Genomic DNA, 18,543 nt, shown 5'->3' on the forward strand with positions numbered 1-18,543 from the left:
TCGATTAAGCATTACGGGTCTGGTTATCGATATCATGGCCTAGTGATGTGTCACAAAGTGGTTTGTTATTATCATGGTAAGTGCTGGTAATCAGCATTTTATTTTGTTAAACTTGTAGTCAAAGTTGGTTAATATTTAAACAAATTAAGTTTTTAAAACTTGTGTTGAAACAGTTTGCAGAGTTGTGAAACACGCATATCACATATTGGTTATCGCGGCTTAAGAGTACTGGTGAAGAAGTCACGGTTATCAATATCAATCGGTGGTCCATCGCTAGCGAGTTACAGCAAAAAATTTGCCATGTAAATTGAACACAAAAACAAAAGTGCAATATAAAAACAATGTAAAATGTGTTAGAACTGACAAAACTAAGCTGCGGTAAGGGGGCGAATAGTTAAAAACTATAAAGTGGTTTGTGGAGTGGTGAATAACGATTGGGGCACAACAACAAAGTGTGTCTGTCCCGTCACGCGCCCCCTCCCCACCCCGCCCTCATCCATGAAATCAGCAGAATATTCGTCATCAGCTGGTCGTCTCTTTTCACTGCTCTCTCCTCTCTCCCCACTTAACTGCACTTTTCTGCCGAGAGAGAGAGCAGTGCTGAAATTTATTCAGAAATTTATTTTGCTCCTGCCACGCGACGTTAGTTTCGCACCGAAATTGCAGTCGAGCGAAGCGGAGCAGCCGATATAATATACATAGACCCGATATAGGGTCAATTGGCAGCCCCTCCAATTAGGCAGTTGGTTAACCAGCAACACAAAGAATCCCCAGTTTTTCACAGGTGCTCCGCCTGCCACACTGCTCAACTATGCAGCGCATTAAATTTTAAGCAAAGCACACCAAGTGTGTGGGAGTTGGAAGTCAAGGACGCAGCAACAAGTGTTTGCTAATTGATTATTTCATTGGCATTGATTATTCGCAGAGCTCTGCCACCCAAAAGCCATCAAAATACACAACGACCCGAAAGCCGAAAGTCAAGATTTAGAGCCAGAGTCAGTGCCAGCCAGCAAGCCCACTGGCAAAAGACGTCGCCATGGAATCTGCGGACGCACTCGTCGAGGAGCAGAAGCTCATGGCCGAGGCCAAGTACCGCACTTACATGACCAACATCGACAAGGCGCTGCGCAATTTCGAGTACTCCAGCGAATGGGCGGATCTCATATCGGCCCTCGGCAAGCTCAGCAAGGTATAGTTGCCTTTGTGGCAATCCAGATAAGAACCGGAGCAGCCTGACTCACAGGCCGATTTCCGGGGACTCACACACAGACCCTTATCTCGAGTCAGTCGAATATTTGAACATTCATTCTCCTCTTTCCATAGGCCATATCGAGCAATGCGCAGTACCAGGTCATACCCCGGCGGCTGAAGATTGCCAAGCGTCTGGCCCAATGCATGCATCCCGCCCTGCCCTCCGGGGTGCATCTCAAGGCCCTGGAGACCTACTCGGTGATATTCAGCAAAACAGGGCCGGAGCGCCTGGCCACGGAGTTTATATACAGGTCAGTGGCACAGTTGTCCCCTATTGTCGTCTAACTTATGAGTTTTTTTTTTTCCAGTGCTGGTTTATTCCCGCTCCTTGGTTATGCGGCCATGAATGTGCGTCCCGCCCTGCTGGCCATCTATGAAACCTACTTCGTGCCCCTGGGTGACAAACTACGGCCCGCTCTGAGTGGATTCCTCAATGGCGTTCTTCCCGGCTACGATTGTGGACTGGATCACTTCGAGCGTATTAGCACCCTGCTCAAACAAGTGTGCAATGCCGTCAATCCCATGCACTTCTACACGGTTCTTTGGGAGTCGGTGGCCAACAACGCGGCCATTCGTCTGCCGGCCATCACCTACCTGCTGGAGCACTTCAACAAGCGGCTGGACATGCAGGAGCAGATCTACATAATGGGGCACAACAGGGAGATCATGATGTCGGCCCTGTGTGTCTGCCTGAACGACTCGCTCATCTTGGTGCAGCGCAACACCCTGGAGTTCCTGCTGCTCGGCTTTCCCATGCACACAGCCCTACTCAGCGAGGATGACTTGGTGAAACTGGTCACCAACGGACTCAATACCATTCTGCGCAGAGATATGTCGCTGAACAGGAGACTGTTTAGTTGGCTTCTGGGCAGCGAAGTGGCCAAGAACTCGCCAACCTACGACACCCTATCGTTGGACACCTCAAACGCTCCTTTGGAGGAGGAGCCGGAACCATATTTCGTCAAGCACTCGCGGCACATTCTAATCAGAGCATTAATCACCACCCTGCGACTGAGCTTGGAGTGTGCGCCCATGGACCTGAAGCCCTACAGGATCATGCTGTCCCTTCTGGACAAGGCGGAGATTGGTAGTGCCGTACTGGATTACGTGCTTCATGACATTATAAGGGCCATGTACATCTCGAGTGGCAATGCGGAGGCTTTAAAGTCGGCCAACCTGCTGTTTGCCACTTTCGACCCAGCGTACATTTGGAGCTACATGACCAACATGTTTGAGAGAGCCTGCCTGCAGGCAAGCTCCACGCAGGACAATCCTCAAGCGGGTGAAACAACCGGAAAATACGCATGTGAAGTGGGCTCTGGGGATCCCTGTGTCATGGAGATCTGCGTGCTGACCGAGTTCCTGCTGGAAACCGTTTCTCTGGAGATGTACACAGAGACCACCAGGGTCTATCTGCCGAAGGTGTTCCTGGCCATCACCCAGCTGCTCTCTCTACACATGGATCACGTGAGCAGCAGCGAGATCACCGCTTCGCTCAAGCTCTGCATGAAGATCGTCTCGCGGGTACAGCCCATGATAACGTAAGCGAAAAACAACGAAACAATGGAGCATCAGGCGACTCTTAGTAACCCCCTTATCTTTTTTTCTTTCCCGCAGAAGTCCCATAAAACTGAGCAAGGTGATAGAGCAGGGCGGTGGCTCATCGTCGGACGAGAAGATCACTGTGCATTCGGCGAGTGAGACCCGAAAAGTGGAGGGCACAACAGCACAGGGCAGTTCCCTAGAGAAGAGCAAGTCCGACTCGCGGCTCAATCAGCTTGCAGAGAACTCGCTGCACGGCACGGATCCCAACGACGAGGAGCTCATCCGGCGCTCAGCGTCCAATCAGAGCGTTGGCCGCCAAAGTCCCAGCAAGAAGAAGGCAAAGTCAATTTCCCGACTCTCAGAGTTGGACAAGGATGTGAGTAGTCGTTAACGGGAAAAAGTTTATATATTTAATTAATACATCTCTAAATTCAGATCAGCGCCTCAGACACCGGCCAGCAGTCGTCCTCGGATCTGGACACGCCGCGGAGCATCAAGAAGCTGAAGGCCAAAGCCAAAGTGCCCTTCATACGTAGCCCCAAGAAACAGCGACCCAAGGATATAGTACTGATTCAATCCAATGTTTCCACGGAACTGGGCGATGGACCCAGTGCAGAAGAGCCGAAAAGCGCTCCGCCGGATCAGTCGCCGCAGTTCCAGTTGGATGAGGAGAGCCGGGCCACACAACAGCGCGGGTTCTCCATTCTGGAGAAGTGCATCCGCCAGTACGAGATCTTTTTCGAGGTATATTTGGCTCGAAAACTGCTGCGCATAGAATCGGAGCCCAAGGAGTGCGCAGTGCGGGTTCAGCTGCAGCGAACCACCAGCACCAGCCATACCTCCAACCTCTTCATGGCCGAGCAGGTGCTGGAGCACGAGTGTCCGGTGAGGGAGTCACAAATCGAGCGGCTGTTCAACCTGCTCCGCGTGGACATTGTGCCGCGCTCCAAGCAGCTGCAGCGCTTGCTCAATCGATCCTTGCCGCTGCCCGCCAGTGCCAGTGAGCTGAGCAGCGACAGCGAAGCGCCGGAGGACAAGCAGCAGAGCCTGCTGATCGACGGACAGACCCAGCGCAGTGTCCAGCAGCTGGCCGAGCTCCAGTTGAGCCCCTCGCTGCGTGGTGCCGTCAAACTGGCGGCCGTTCTGCTCGTGGAGATGTCGACCTTCCCCAACTGCAACAAACACTTTGTGCTGGACAAAAACGGTGAGTGGTAACACTTGGTGATTAAGATGGGATAAAGGAAGAGATTGAATCACTACTAGTTTGGTTTGACTAAAGCCAGTTGGTCAACTCATAAATTGATTCATTGATTCATTGCTATTCCCTTTCAGAGCCTGAGTTGCCCAACTGGTTAAAAGTCCTGTGTTTGGTGGCCTGTTTTGCCCAGAGCGACAAGGAGCTGCAGGTGTCCTCGATAACCACGCTCTTCGATTTGATAAGGTGAGTGAAAACGAATACCATTTTCCATTTTATTTAAGCCATTCAACGTTATTAACTCTTTCAGTCTACTGCGCTCCCAAATTGAGCATAACACTAGTCCGGGAGTAACCTTCGTGGTTATGCTGCCGCTTCTAAGGTTTGGACATGTCAGCTACATGGAGCAGTACACGCGAGTCTTTCAGCTGGTGAGCTCCATTTTGTGGGATTACCTAGGAGCCGCGGGCATAGATCCTGCCCAGATTGCAGCACTGCTTCATCAGCTGCACAGCTGCTTGGAAAGCGGTCTGGTGGAAACGGTTATCGGGAATCGAATGCAGGCGCAGCACCTGCTCCAAATACAGCCGCCATCCCGTACAGACTTGGGCAGAACTGCCCTTCGCAGCTTCCAAATGGAGCGTTTGGCGGATGCCCAGCTCCTGTGCCCCACGGAATCGACGGAGAGGTTGCGAGAGAGCCAGGCCCGAAGCTTCAAGAAGTTCGAACTGTTGTGGCATCTGGGCAGAGACAAGCAGACCACTCGCGGATTCGAGAAGACGCTGCTCAAGGTCCTGGACACCCTCGCACTGCCACATTACATGTCCGAGCGCACTTTCGTGACCAACTGGCTGCAGGCGTCGCTCCTCCGCGGCGATCTCGCCCGCCTGACCAAGCCCCTCTACAAGATCCTACTCTCGGCCAGCTCCAAGCGCGTGGGCATCGTCCACATGCAGCAGTTGTACCGCGAAGCGGACGCCGAGGTTACGCCCGCCTTCGAGCGCGATGTGTACGCCATCAGTTCGGAGCAGGGAAATGTCAAATACCACCACATGGAGACCTCCGGCGGCGGCAAGAAGAAGAGTCCCATCCGAAACTTCCCCAAGAAGATCTTTGGCGTCACCCTGAGCGGTGGCAAGGCCAACAAGGTGTCCAATTTCGTGAGCGACAAATCAACTGTCTCCACTGGCAACGAGGCGGCTCAGGATGTGAACACCATCGGCCTGATCATCAATCCACTGGAAAATGCCAACGACTTTGATGACGAAACGGATTTGGAAGAGCCCCGCATTGAGATCCCGCACAAGGAGACGCCGCTGGAGCAGAAACTGGCCTGCGCGATGGACGAGAGTGAGCAAGCTTCGCAGGAGCATCCGCCCCAGCATCCGGCTGTTGAGAGTCTCCAATATGATCAGGACATCACCGACCATTCGGACAGCAGCGACTTCGAGTCGGACTCGGAGCTTCGGGAAACCAGCCTGGAGAAGGAGGACAGCCTCACGGTCAGTTCCAGTGCTGGTGTCAGTGACGATGTCAAGCGCTTTGTGGGCGACTGTGAGAGTGTCACCGAGGCGTTGACCCAGCACGAAAAGATCAAGAGCCGCAAGACCTATCGGTTGACCAGAGAGAAGACACCGGGTGAGACCAGTCTCAACTCGCTGGAGCAAAAGGATCACGATCATCAGAGCATGCCGGACCTCCAGGCAGATGCCCTTCCGGCGGATGAGTACTTCCGAGAGGACAAGAAGCTGGGCAAACGGAAGAAACTGTTGACTGCCGGCGACAAGAAGCGACTCAGCTGCATTTCAAAGACCTCCACAGACAGCAATCTCAGCGGCTCGCACGCCGAGCAGCCAGAGCCAGAGGAGGAGGTTACCGAGCCGGGAACCGAGTCCACCATCAATGTGGAGGACAAGCGACGCAACCTCAGCCTGGAGACCAGCAAACTGCAGCCCGACATGCAGAAAACCCTCGAGAAGGGCAAACAGAATGTGGAGATCCTGCGGCAGAATAACGCAGCTGCAGCCGCAGCGGCGGCGGCGGCGGCAGAAGAGCAGATCAGCCTGCGCAGTTCGGTGAAGAGCAGCGTTTCCCTGCCGGATGCGGCTCACCTGTACCACAACCACCTGCTGATCTACCTGGCCATATACGACACCCGTCAAACGCTGTACGCGCTGCAGACGCTTCGCAACATTATCTGCTGCGATCGCCGCACCTTCCTGTGCCTGTCGATAACCACATCCTTTTCGAGCGCCAGTCTGAAGCAGTTGCTCGTCCGCCATCGCAAAAGCATTTCGGGCAAGGGATTCGACGGCGGAGTGGGCAGCTCCGAGTATGCCCAAGGATATCGCGGCTGCATGCAACTGGAGCTGCTGGTCACGCTGTGTTTGTTCTACGCCCGTGGCTACTTCCAGAAGGAATCGCTGGACGCCCAGCGACAGCCGCCGATGCTGCAGGATATTGTGAACAACCGGCGGATACAGCTGGAGAGCATCGAGCTGCTGACCCTGATCTGCTCCGAGCTGATAGAGATCGTCAAGGGCATGGGTCGGGGGCTGGCCAACTACATTGCCGACCTGTTGGCCCGCGCCAAGCTGCAGAAGGTGATGCTGCACTGCCTGAACAGCTCAGTGTGCAGCTATGGCCGCAAGGCGAGCTCCAATAGCGGCAGCTATGCGGAGCAGGTGCTGAGCTTCAATGATCCCCAGGACGATCAGTTGCATGCGGATTGCTTCCAGCTGCAGCTTCTGCGTTTGCTGTTGGCCGTCATACGGCTGGAGCACGAGGTTCACCAGTTGCGGCAGGATACGCCGCCCGCCGCTGGCGAGGATTCGGCAGGGAACGCGTCCCCCACCCGCCTGGCGGAGGGAGCGGCGGCCAATGTGAAGTACCTGCCCAACTGTCTGATTAGCCAGCAGCCCATGTTCCTGGCCGCCGTGCTGGGCGCCCTGCAGCAGGAACGTTTGCGTCACTTGCATCGCAACTGGACGGATTTGGTGACCTCCTCGCTCAACTGCTTCTCCTTTGGCTCGCTCACGAACATTGTGATCAGCGTGGTGCACCAGCTGTGCAGCAATCTGGACCGCCTGGCCCGGATGGCTCTGCCCCAGCAGCGACACTTCCCGCCCGACTATGTGGTGTCCCAGCTGGAGGCGTTAACCATCTTGTGCCACTACTGTTTGCTGGACAACACGCAGCAGACGGCGCTCTCGCACCTGTTCAACCAGGCCTACCCGCAGACCAGCTCCTCGGCGCAGAGTTCCAGCACGGGCCAGTTGCTCAACAGCATTGTGCATTCCTTCCGCTCGGCCAGCGAATCCTCAGCCTCGGCACCGGCTCCCAGGAATCCCCAGTTGCAGGCGGCTCGGAACGCAGTCCTCTCGCATCTGCCGCGGATCATGAGCAGCGTGGCCGCCATCTGGGACAGTGAGCTGGGCCAGTTGCGTCCGGTTCGCCAGCAGCTGCTTGAGTTCCTTTCGCCGGTGTCGCTGCATCACGGTTGCAACTTCCTCGCCGCCGTGGCTGTCACCTGGCAGCAACGGGGGATGGCGTCGAGCATGAGCGGATTGAGCATTGCCGAGCAGTTCCAGAGGAACTCCACGCTGCAGGCGTGTCCGGCCCAGCTGTCGCTGGTTTCCCTGGTCTCCAGCATCCGGGTGATGCCGATGGACTCGTTTGTGCAGACGCTGCACCACGTGGTGCGCTCGCCACCGCCGATCCACCGACCACCGGCCCAGCTCAGCATCGAGGTCAGCTCTCTGGAGCTCTTCTACTTCTACATGCGATCCGCTCCAGCACCCCAGCTGGCGGATGCCTGGAGCTCACTGCTGGCCCTCATCCGTGACGGTTTGAATCTGACACCGCCGGCGCAGTTCGCTCTGCTGATGCTGCTCAACGAGTTTGTGCAGCGCTGCCCGCAGATGCCGTTCCAGGACAAGAAGGAGGTGCGGGAGCTGCACGACGTGACCTCCCGCCTGGTGGACTCGCTTTCCAGTGTGGCTGGATCCTGCCTAGAGCAGACCACCTGGCTGCGTCGCAATCTGGCCGTGAAAGAAGACACCGATGGCCTGACCAAGGACAACAGCGTCGGTGGCGGCGGAGTGCAGCAATATTCGCTGCAGGCACAGAGCGTCCTGGCCGCCATTCTATCCAATCTGCTGGACGTGGCCTACGGCTCGCAGGAGAAGGACAAGGTGGTCAACATAGTGACACCGCTGCTGTACAACATCACGCCGTATTTGAAGAACCACACGGCCCGGAACGTACCCTTTTTCTATGCCTGCTCCGCTCTGCTGGCCAGCCTGAGTGGCTACCAGTACACGCGAAAGGCCTGGCGCAAGGACATGCTGGACCTGCTGCTGGACAACGCCTTCTTCCAGATGCACCTCTCGTGCCTGCCCTTCTGGCGCATGATCATGGACAGCCTGATGACGTACGACAACACCACCTTCCGCGAACTGATGACCCGCGTCTCGCTCTCCCAGGCCGGCAGCCTGAACATCTTCACGTCGCGGGATCAGGAGTACGAGCAGCGGGCCATGCTCCTCAAGCGGCTCGCCTTCGTCATCTACTGCAGCGAGTTCGACCAGCACAACAAGTACATGCCAGACATCCAGGGTGAGTTTACGAGGAAAACTCACGAATTATATATATGTCTTTATTTTGTAAATGAGCAACCAATGAACAAGAACCAAGATCAGGGACTAAAACAACTTTTGAAACAAACCTAATACATGTTAAATGTTCAGCAATTAGGAATTTCATTACTTTAGGAACTTAATTGATGTAAGCACAAATATATATCTTTTATATTTCCCCAGAGCAACTGGCCAACAGTCTGCGACTGGTTCCCATGGGTCCTTCCGTGCAGGCCGCCGTGTTACTGTGCTTCCGTGTGCTGCTCCTACGCATGTCACCCGACCACGTCACCTCGTTGTGGCCCATAATCATTGCGGAAATGGTGCAAGTGTTTTTGCAAATGGAACAGGAGCTCAAATCGGAGAGCGAGGAGAGGAGGTAAGCTGTCCACCCGTCACATCACATGATCCATTAATCTAACGTCCATTTTACACAAAACTTGCAGCCAACAGCTGCGCATGCCTTCGGGGATCGATGTGTCGTGGTCCTCTGCTGCTGGAGCCAGCAATGGCTACAGCTCCCAGACTGCGATGCAGCATTGGCGATCGGTGCAGCTAGAGGCGTGCAAACTGTTGGAGCTGGGATGCGTGCTGCCGGCCACCAAGCTGCCACACTTCCAGATGTATCGATGGGCCTTCGTGGGCACCGAGTTCGATGTGCACGTGGAGGAGGTGGGCCTGCCCAACGGAAGCCTGGACAACCTGGCCACATTGCCCAACGCGTTGTATGTGCCGCATGTGAGGCGTGTGGCAAGGCTGATGGACATGAAGTACACCAGTCATTCGCCGGTGAGTTATTTTCTCACTTTCATGTGCTTCAACTACTAAACTCAAGCTTGTTACGTTACGTTCAGATCCAGCAACGTCCACGCGATAGACACCTGATGTTACACTTCCAGCAATTGCAATCGCTGCAGGATCTGTATGCGTTCTTCACCACGCTGGGCATTAGTTGCCCCCAGCCGCGTAACTTCGCAGACACGGAGAACGATGTGGCCAACTGCCTGCAGGAGATCGAGGAGGTGCTGGCCAACGATTTCCTGGAGAAGCTGCCCAGCATAACGACGCCAAGATGAAAACCGGCCGTTGGCCACCGGCAGACACAGTCGCAGATCCAAGCGAGTGGGTCGCAATTCGAGCTCAAGCTGAATCTGAGTCTGGGCATGGAGTCTGCCATGGAGTCGGGCAGTGCTGGCCAGGCAGCCCGCATCCTGGCCGCCGTGCAGGCCAAGCTAACCAGCCAAAATGCCGAGACGAGCTTCACGCAGACCCACAGCACCAATAACAGCACCAATTATAGCAGCAACAGCAGCAATAAGAAGACCAACTTTCCATTTTATGTCTAAGTAAGGAGATGGAGCAGAAGACGATGCCGAGTATGATAGCTAGCTACTATATATATATAGATAGACAACTGGGTCGAGTATACTCTATAAATGTCCGTAGTGTGATCGATCGTTTTAAATGTTGAGTGTTTAAGAACGCGGTAGCCCCATAGCCAATAGCACCCTGTATGTATATGTATGTAACCAATGTATTTAACTGTTGATAGTTGCTCCCCCAGTCGATGTGAATAAAAGAAGTGTTTAACGACAAACTGCAATCAAATACAAATCGCACTTTATTAAAAGCACAGCACTGTGTTAAGTAGAATTTTGGGGGGCTTCCCCGACAAAATAAGTTATAGATTAGGCACTGAAGTATGGCTGCCTTCGCGATTATTAAGCTGGAGGTAGAAATAGTTTACAACATGAATGCAGAAGGCTAGAATTAACTTTATTCAAAACGGTGGATTAAGTAGAATGCGGGCCTTCCCCGACAAATAAACTAAAGGTTAGGCACTAAACCACATTCGTGGTGCGTGGAGGATTGCTGTCCGCGCGACCTTTAAGCTGCAGGTAGAAGGAGTACACAATACGGGCGCAGAAGGCAACAATTACTGAAATTTTGGAGGAGAATATGTCAGATAAATTTAGCATGGCATCACGATTACTTACAGAGCGTAATGATGTAGATGAGCAATGCACCAAAGAGGCTACTAGTACCGACGGCCTCACGGTAACCTCCGTAGTGGAAGATTACACCGAAAACGGCAAACGGAAAGCTAATGGCTTCGATGGCGGCGAATATCAGCCAGACGAAGACCAGGCCATGCTTCTCCTGGAATTGATAAATGACGGATTTGTTTAAACAAATCATAAAAGTTTATCAACATTACCCTCTGAGTTCCGATCAGCAAACAAATATTGGCGACAACAACGATGGCAAATCCAATAAAGTTGATAACTGCAAAGAAAGTTTTCGTTACAAAACATGCATATGGTAGGTACACATATTGAATAAAAACGTTCGTCATTTTTTGAGTCATTTGATTTTCAACGTAAATCATCATTTTTTCAATACTTTTTTTCTCGGTTAATTTTAATTTTTTTGATTCAAGTTGAAGCCTAGAATCTGAGCGGAGATGGATGTTATATTGTGATTTATACTTATATATTTTGCTAAATACAAACGAAAATAAGAACTCCAAAAACGATAAAGTGAAATCCGTAATTCTAAAGTAGTAAGCCTTCGCTCTATAATTTGATTTAGTATTTAAATTCTTCCTGTGGGAGCTGTATGATATAGTTATCCGATTTGGCCTGATCCGATTTATTACTACCTGCAATAAAAGTCTTTTCGGAAGTTTCTAGTGCAGCTAGTAATGCCAATCAAGAAAATAGGTACAGCTGCGATCAAAATATTTCTTATTAACCTTTTTCAAAAGACAAAATAAAGTAATTTGAAAGCAGCTAGAACATTTTTGTTATACTTTCTTATAGGTAATTCTAAAAAACTTACTAAGACTAATATTGAAATATTTATTTTTCTCAAAATTGTATAAGCTTTTTTAGATTTATATTTTAAGAGGATAAATTTGGCTAATAATTAACATTTTTAATTGCCTTGAATAAACTAAACAAGAATAAACTCTTTTTGTTTTGTCAAAAAATTAAATAAAGAACGAGTGTTTTGCTTAAAAAGTATGTTTTTTAAACATTTCATGTTGCCTCAAGTGCTATTATTTTGACCAATACTGTATAAACTTTATAGGGTCCGGAAGTTCTTCTTCACTGCGTTGCAAGCTTTTGATTATAATTCCCTCTTCATGGGAATTAATACCACATCATTTTTCTTTATCACAACGCATACGAAACGAGCATAAGTAATGAAAGTTTAAAAGATATAACCAAATGGCCACCCAATTTTGCGTTGAGTTTGGATAATCGCATGTATGTATACAAAATACATTTCTAGAATGAGAAGACACGAGCTCGATTTTGTCACCGATGTCGTCATCGATAGAAGTGATGTATTCAAAATGTTTGTGAATTGGAACGAGTTTGTCTGGGAAGGACTATCCCATTTTGTTATTTTGTGTATTCGACGTTTACGAATATATGTTATGGATGCATATATTTTGAATGATAATAGCGTCAGCTTGGGTGTTCATCTCTGGAAATAAACAAATGCCACGCCTCGAGTTTCTCCTACCGTTTGGAGCCAAGAGCACGCCAAAAGTCATGGTAACGAGCCAGTAGATCGCTATTCCGAGGCACCAACTCCTCAGCTCAGTGTTGCACGGTCCATTATCTACCACAAGGTCGATTTTCATTTTGAGATTCTATATTTTCCTCTAAGTTTTCCAAATATAACAATGCGGCGGCACTAAACCGGTTTGGGATCTCTTAGCGCACGGAAAAACGACCGCACTTGGCAAGAATCGAGTAGCTACTGAATCGCATAAGCAGTCGTCTCTGAGAGAGCAACAGTTGGTCGAAACTGGACAACAAAGTTGTTGTTTATTGCTTACAAAAATATAAACTTGAAAACTTCTATATTTTGCTTCTTTAATTTATTTTTTTTTTTAATTTAGTTTTAGTATTTTTTTAACATAGAGTTGTCCTTATGCTACGATAGCTTTAATGCGTGATAAGAGGGTTGAAGTCGAACCATCAGATAAATTGGTCGGTAGGATGGGTCAAGAACAAACACAATTTTGATTACGTAAAGTGGTTTTGGTACATGGAGTCTTAGAAACGAAAAACTACCCTACATTTATTTCTGTGGTAATGTAAGGTTTTACGTAAGCGAATGGGCATTAAAAGGATTTACAACTTTAAAAGAATTAGCAACTTAAGAATAAGCAATTATAGGAATGCTAGTGTTCTTTGCAGTCTGAAATAAGTCAACAAAGTTTTTACATGTTGTCTAGTTTAAATTAATAAATACAATTGCGAGTGAACCGGAAAAATAGCAGAGTGGGTAGATGTTTAAATATATTATACATTCAATATTAGGTGTCATCACAGCTCAATTTTAAACATATTTTAAACTTCTTTGCCGCCGTTACTATTTGAATGGTTTGCAGCCCTGATTGTGTGCCCGTCTATTCTTAAGTAACTTGTTAAAGGTCTTGTTAATATTTAAACTGCGAGAGTAAAATGCGTGGAAACACAGGAATATATTTTTAAATTATTTTACAATATGCTAACAACGTTTTCTTAGTAAAAATTAATTAAAAATTAAGTATTACTTGAGTTCAAACGCAGGTGCCCAAAAACAGAACTTATGGAATTTGTTTTTGTTTTGAATTTTTGGCTCTCTCGCTCTCTCTTTTGTGTCCGTGGAAATCATCAAACTAGGCCTAGAGTTCCACGCGGGAAGCAAAAGGGTGGATATATTTTTTGTCTAGTTCTTCGTTTGAATAGCATTGGTGGACTTTTCAAATCCGCCTGATTAAGCTAATGCTTCTCTAATCTAAAAACCAAAACCTTTTTGTTCCGACCATGGAAATTTCGTCTCTAATAATTAGTTGAATGTCTATCAAATTTCAATGCATAGTGTTTATGGAGTCATTACTTAAGGGTCTTAAGGGACCTGATGGTTGATTAACCGGTAGTGGTAAAACCGAATGAAGTGTAAGGCCTCAAATCCCAAAAGTAGCTTTTCCAGTAGGAGCACAAAGTAAAACCTGGTACAAAAATATTTAATAAATAAACTTATTAAATATAAACAGTATTTTATTTATTTCATTAAGTTTCTGTTAAGTGATTTAAAATCATCGTTTGATCAGTTTGTTATTCTTTGAAGAGTTATAAGTTGTTAGTAGCTTAACGTATTTGATCTTTTAAACATTTTATTATTGAACAGGATTATTTAAACCATTCATCCAGTTTAAGAATTTAATTTAAGCTTGAGAATTTCTCTTTGTTAAAGGTTTTAGAAGTTCTTATTCCCTTAAAAATGGTTCTTTATTTTTTTCCACTTTATAATTATATTTTAAAATCAAGGCCTCTAAAGCGAAAAGTCAAATTACTGACTTAAAAGAAGTTTAAAAAAATTAAAACTTGTTGTGAATCAATCATGTAGTTTGATGTAAAAGCAAATCCCACGAGACTTTATAAAACAAAGTGAATTTTTTGGTTTTTTAATCGGTTATTTCATTGTAGTCAACACGCTCGATCCCGTCCAGATTCCGCTCTTCATCTTCACTTTCCTCGCTCCTGTCCTGCAGCTCTATATCTTGCTTTATATAACTGAAATCCTTGAGACAACGGCTTAAACGTTGCAGGGCCCTTTTTCGGGGGTCATATTGCTTGTCGAACCCATCGTGATTGGGCTTAAGGAATCGGTACTCGGCAAATGCCAGCGGATAGCTGCAGGCAAGCGACTTTGTGATACTGATATACACGGTGCGTCCCTTGATGCGATGACGCAGTACACCCAGTGGCAATCTAAGGGTCAGAATGAACTGCTGTATCAGTTCCGAGGACTTTGAAATTGCCCTAAAGAAAAGCTGCGATTCAATGAGCATAGTCTGGTACTCGTAATCATCTTCCGGCAGGAACACCTGAAACTCCAAGGTGGTGGTGGTCTGATAGTAGGTCACCGATGGCCGTACCACATTGTGCGGTAGTTGGATTTGTATCTGAGCTTTGTTAGCTGGATCAACCGGATCGGTGGCCGCTTGACTGGAGTTCTGTTCGGACTCTTTCTTATCTTCCAGCTGTAAGCGGGCGCAGTTCATAAAACACTCGTACAGCTCGGAAAGTGGGTCTTTGTTGGACTGCGGCCTGGCATCTTCTTTAGTTTCGGTGGAAGGCTTGGCCATCTGGTTATTGATTATTGATGCGTCTTCAATCGTAGATTTAGATTCCAGCAACTCCTGCTGCAGCTGGTTCTCCTTGCCCACCTCAAGAGCAATCTGCGCCAGCCGTAGGCATCTGCCGCTTAAAAGGCTTCTTGGATGCTTCTCCGGATCCTCCACTGTCCCCTTGGGCTCGCTCTCCACACTTTCCTTTGACTCCTGAGCATCTTTCTTCTTCTCCTCCTCCACCCCTTTATCTTTATCTATTAAAACATCCTCGAAAAAGTTCAGGATCATGTTGGTCGCCTGCTCACATCTTTTTACCAAAGTGGTCTTGATCATTCTTTGGGCTAGATTAAGATGCCGCAGATGCACTTTGAACTGGTCCGCATACACAATGGCCACCAGATCCCGAACGTACAGTGTGCCGGCGGCGGAGAACTGAATTTTGGCCTGCAGAAAGTGTTCCTTGGGCAGTTGGGTCAGCATATACTTGACATTGCGGCAATCCTCTTCAGTCCAGCTGCGTTCCCCGGAGTACGGCACCAAGCCGAGCAACCGCAGATCGCAGGCCATCGGTGGCTCCCGCTGCATTGCCTCCGGACACTCAAAGAGTCGTCCACAGGTGGTGGAAAAGATGCGCGTGTCCGTGTCCAGGGCCTGCACTTCCACCGACAAATCGGATTGGACTATATTGACGTTCTGTATGGTCGCCACTTTCAGCACGCGAACCCGCTCCTTGGTGATTGTGCCGTGGTATATGCAGATGGCTCCGACCACCAGTGGCCAGTAGCGTGGGGCTTCCTTTTCCAGCTTCAGCTGCATGCGCATCTCCTGCACTGCCGGAGAGGGAAGCGTCTGCCAGCTGCCTTGCGGCGGCATGTGCTCCAGTAGGCGAACGCAAAAGTGCGTGGGCGAGTAAACCTTGACCAACTGCAACTTGACATCTCCAGACGCAGGCATATAGTCAGGACGTCTGTCCAAATGGCTTACGTGATGACGATCTGGGCAGACGGGATCGTAGCACTTGCCCAGCACTAGAATCTGGCTGCACAGAGCTTTCTGGTCGTTCCTGGCCTTGCCCATCTCCTGGCGTATACGCTTGGCCACCGCCACTACGCCGGGATCTACCTTCTGGTGCAGCTGAAGAAAGTCCACCAGACGCGGCAGTTCCCGGTGGTTGTTTTCGGCAAGGAGCACCAGCGAATGCAATGACACCTTCACTGGACTGGCCCTGGACGCCAAACTGTTGTGCAGATTGTCGGACAGCATGAGGTGCCTCATTTTGAACTTGCTCCACGAGACGCTCATGCTGTGATGGATCAGAGTGTGCGCATCTCGGATGCTCAGCTCCGGACAGTTGTCCGTGCATAGTAAAATTACGCCACGACTGTTCGCCTGCCAACTATGCACCTGTTCGCGTACACCCAGGTCCGAAGTCTGGTAGTAGGGCAGGCAATCGTAGCCCTGATCCTTCAGAGCCATCTCCAGGCGCTGCATATCCCTATCATCGGCGCAGTGAATCACCGTGCGGTAATCGTCGGGAGGACGCTGCTGCAGCAACTGAACCACTGCGTTAACTTTGGCTGATGAGCGAACTAGGGAAATCCGTATGCGTGTTCCACCGTACAGAGCTGCCTCCATTATGTCGCCGAAGACAAGAGCCGGCTGATCATTGAGCGCTCTTAGTTTGGCCATTAGCATGGAGCTATATGACTGGGACACCATCACCACTTGGGGAGAGTGTGTTAGGGGCAGGATCTCCTGCAGCACCTGCTGGACGCCCTGCAGCTGCTCGGCGGACATCAGATCCACATCATCGTAGACCAGGAACTGAAGGCAGGGAAAGCGCATTAGACCAGGAGCCTCCTGCCAGAACCAGACCAGCTGGGCAGGAGTGGCCACCAGGCAGCCCACTCCGTTCAGGAGCCGCAGGAAGAACTCCGAACTCTTGGTCGAGGGAACATTGAGGGTCAGGGTGAACCACTCCTCCTTGTATGCCTTGCGCAGCAGGGCGTGGCACAGGGCGCTCACCTGGCGGACGCGACGCAGGTCGGGTACCAGGATTAAGACCTTGGCGCCTTGCTGATCCGCTTGCCAGGCCCCCGACTTCAGACCGCTTAGCTTGCTCCTGCTTTCCGAGATGGCCTTGCAAACCGCATGGCAAACAGGTGGCACGTACGAAAAGGTGCGACCACTGCCAGGAGCACCCACAATCATTGCCCCGTGTCCGGCTCCTCCGGCCAAATGGGGCCATGTGTAGCTCTGCAGGCGGAGCAGTCCGTTCAGCCCCAGTTTCCTCATCGTCTCCAAAATGTGCGGCAGCAGGGAGACCTCTGTGAACTGGCGAGCCGGACGCAGTTCGCGTCTGGCATGGGCCACCACATATTCGGAGCAGTTGGTGACCACCATTGGGCGGATGGCATACTCCGCAAAGGGGTCGCCCACTTCGTGGATCGTATCCTTGCTGCTAGAACTGGCGGAGCTGCTGGAGCAGCTCCTCTGCCAGACCTTCTCGAAGTTCTCCATAATGCTGGCCAATTTTTGGTCGGAAATATTTCGCATTTTATATTCTTCCCGCACTGGAAACCCAAAGGCAGATTGAAAACTGATCGGTTATCGATAAGCTTAAGGACGCCATTTTTAATTAGGCTTAGTCTACACTGAAACTGACTAATTTGTTGGCTATGAACATTACATTTTTAAATGTTAAAATGTTAAACCGCCCTATTTGGTATTTATTATAATCAGTTAAAAATAGAATGTTTTTATCAAACAAATTTTCGAATAATTAAAAAGTTATTTGATTTTTTGTTTACTTTAATTTTTAATTAGCTTCTCTTTAGAGGCTTAGACATAAGTTATTTTTAAAATTTAGATACTTTTATTAAATTATTTATATCGTTTTCTTTTACTTTAATTTTATATTTTTTGAAAACATGGGTTTTTTTTTTAAACAAACTCAGTTTTCGTATTAATAACAAAGACTTTTTTATTTTGTATCTTTTAAAGCATCATTTTTTTATTGCAACCCTTTTTATTTATCGTAAAGTGAATTATATTAAGTTGAATGCACTAAATTATCCGTTGTTTTAATGGAAGTGTATAGGAAGGCCATCAATAACTGTAAGTCCCGGCTGTCCGTCAATCGGCTATCGAAGCTTACGTCAATTCACATCGCGTGCAGAGCTGCATCCGTTTTAAGTTTATCTAGAGGAGATGATCAGCTCACAAATTACCCACGAAGCTCCCGATGAAAGCTATGCCCGTGCCATCAGTGCTGCCATTACCGTTTTTTTCGTCAAGTCTGGTTGTTTTCTAAATGTTGGCTTTTTTCCACCTTTTTCCAAAATGCCAAATAACATTAAATCCAAATTTAGAAAATCGTGGCACCTGAGCACGACCAACAGCATTCTATAAAAAAGGTCAAGTTTTAATGAGCGTATTAAGCAGATGAACATGATCACTGGTCCAAAAATTTATTAAAATTTAATGAAAATACTGCTTCACCCATGAAGTGACTAAAATGATCTACGTATGATCGGTACGAACTTAATTTACGAAAACGAAGAAAACCCAGAAAAACTTGATCAAATAACAAAGTATTTCAAATTATAATTAATAGTAAAATAAAAAAAATTTAAAAAAAATCATACATTTAAGTTCAACAAATTATATAGTTTGCTTTTTTTCTTTCTTTTTTTTTCTTTTCTTTCCTTAATTTTTTTTAGATTATTTCTTGATTTTATCCCTGCCGTGCCATTGCCGTTGTAGCCATAAGTGTG

The 18,543-nt window shown here is 48.7% G+C and overlaps 3 protein-coding genes across 3 annotated transcripts; 1 reads left to right on the forward strand and 2 right to left on the reverse strand.

Annotated features, from left to right (window-relative positions):
• Nucleotides 1–255: 255 nt before the first annotated feature.
• Nucleotides 256–10,236, forward strand: LOC108145167 (protein dopey-1 homolog). Its single transcript, XM_017270398.2, has 11 exons — nt 256–378; nt 926–1,189; nt 1,324–1,502; nt 1,560–2,792; nt 2,869–3,172; nt 3,232–4,000; nt 4,129–4,237; nt 4,302–8,608; nt 8,812–9,007; nt 9,075–9,417; nt 9,483–10,236. The coding sequence occupies exons 2-11, from the start codon at nt 1,037–1,039 to the stop codon at nt 9,702–9,704; spliced, it is 7,815 nt and encodes a 2,604-aa protein (XP_017125887.1). The 5' UTR covers nt 256–378; nt 926–1,036; the 3' UTR covers nt 9,705–10,236.
• LOC108145168 lies at nt 10,214–12,398 on the reverse strand. Its single transcript, XM_017270399.2, has 4 exons — nt 12,163–12,398; nt 10,847–10,914; nt 10,626–10,788; nt 10,214–10,567 (listed from the first exon to the last, which is right to left on the reverse strand). The coding sequence occupies exons 1-4, from the start codon at nt 12,281–12,283 to the stop codon at nt 10,470–10,472; spliced, it is 450 nt and encodes a 149-aa protein (XP_017125888.1). The 5' UTR covers nt 12,284–12,398; the 3' UTR covers nt 10,214–10,469.
• Nucleotides 12,399–13,727: 1,329 nt separating this feature from the next.
• LOC108145191 (putative ATP-dependent RNA helicase BoYb) lies at nt 13,728–17,352 on the reverse strand. The gene has a single exon (XM_017270433.2). It carries the CDS (start codon nt 17,321–17,323, stop codon nt 14,099–14,101), a length of 3,225 nt encoding a protein of 1,074 aa, XP_017125922.1. The 5' UTR covers nt 17,324–17,352; the 3' UTR covers nt 13,728–14,098.
• Between the last annotated feature and the right edge of the window lie 1,191 nt (nt 17,353–18,543).

Source organism: Drosophila elegans, unplaced genomic scaffold, assembly GCF_018152505.1.
Source record: "Drosophila elegans isolate 14027-0461.03 unplaced genomic scaffold, ASM1815250v1 contig_133, whole genome shotgun sequence".
Taxonomy (NCBI): domain Eukaryota; kingdom Metazoa; phylum Arthropoda; class Insecta; order Diptera; family Drosophilidae; genus Drosophila; species Drosophila elegans.